Genomic DNA, 558 nt, shown 5'->3' on the forward strand with positions numbered 1-558 from the left:
TGCGGCAGTGGGACAGTCCCCAGGGAGAGCCTGGTGCCTCGCCAGGACCCTGCAGGGACGAGGAAGGGGGACTTTGCTAGCAGGGAGGTTGGGGGGTGCGGAGCTGAGGTCTCCCCAGGCTCTGGTGGGGCAGCATCTTCTCCCGGGACACTGTGGGAGAGTGGCCAGAGGCAGGGCGTGTGCTGTCCTCTGGAGGTCTCTGTTGCATCCATTTCGGCAGTGAAGGAGGTTGTGGGGGGACCAGACAGCTAAACTTACCTACATCAGAAGTCAGAAGAGCCAAATCTCACCCCCAAAACCTAACCCGAAGCAGAGACCTCCGTCCCTAAAGTCCTCCTTGCTTCCAGCCCAGCACTGACCTGGCGCGACCTGCAGCATCTCGTCATCAGGAGCTCCAAGCCCGCTCACCTGCAGGCCGAAGACTGGGCTGTGAACGGGGTGGGACGCCAGGGTGAGCTCAGGGCTCAGCCGCTGCCTGCCCTGCCTGCTCCTGCTTCCCTCCCCGGCTGCGGGGAGACGTGCTGCCCCTCACCCTCCTGCCAGCAGCCCTGGGGCAGG

At 64.5% G+C, this 558-nt stretch overlaps 1 protein-coding gene across 1 annotated transcript in view; it reads left to right on the forward strand.

The window, feature by feature from the left end:
* The window catches only part of LOC104157800 (proprotein convertase subtilisin/kexin type 4-like), a gene marked incomplete at both ends in the record, with an annotated part of 4,214 nt that overhangs the window by 1,590 nt on the left and 2,066 nt on the right, over positions 1-558 (forward strand). Inside the window, one exon of the mRNA XM_009695278.1 lies at positions 348-462. Coding sequence (XP_009693580.1) covers positions 348-462 — 115 coding nt within the window. The remainder of the gene's footprint in view (positions 1-347; positions 463-558) is intronic.

Source organism: Cariama cristata, unplaced genomic scaffold, assembly GCF_000690535.1.
Source record: "Cariama cristata isolate BGI_N322 unplaced genomic scaffold, ASM69053v1 scaffold26672, whole genome shotgun sequence".
In the NCBI taxonomy this organism is placed as follows: Eukaryota; Metazoa; Chordata; class Aves; order Cariamiformes; family Cariamidae; genus Cariama; species Cariama cristata.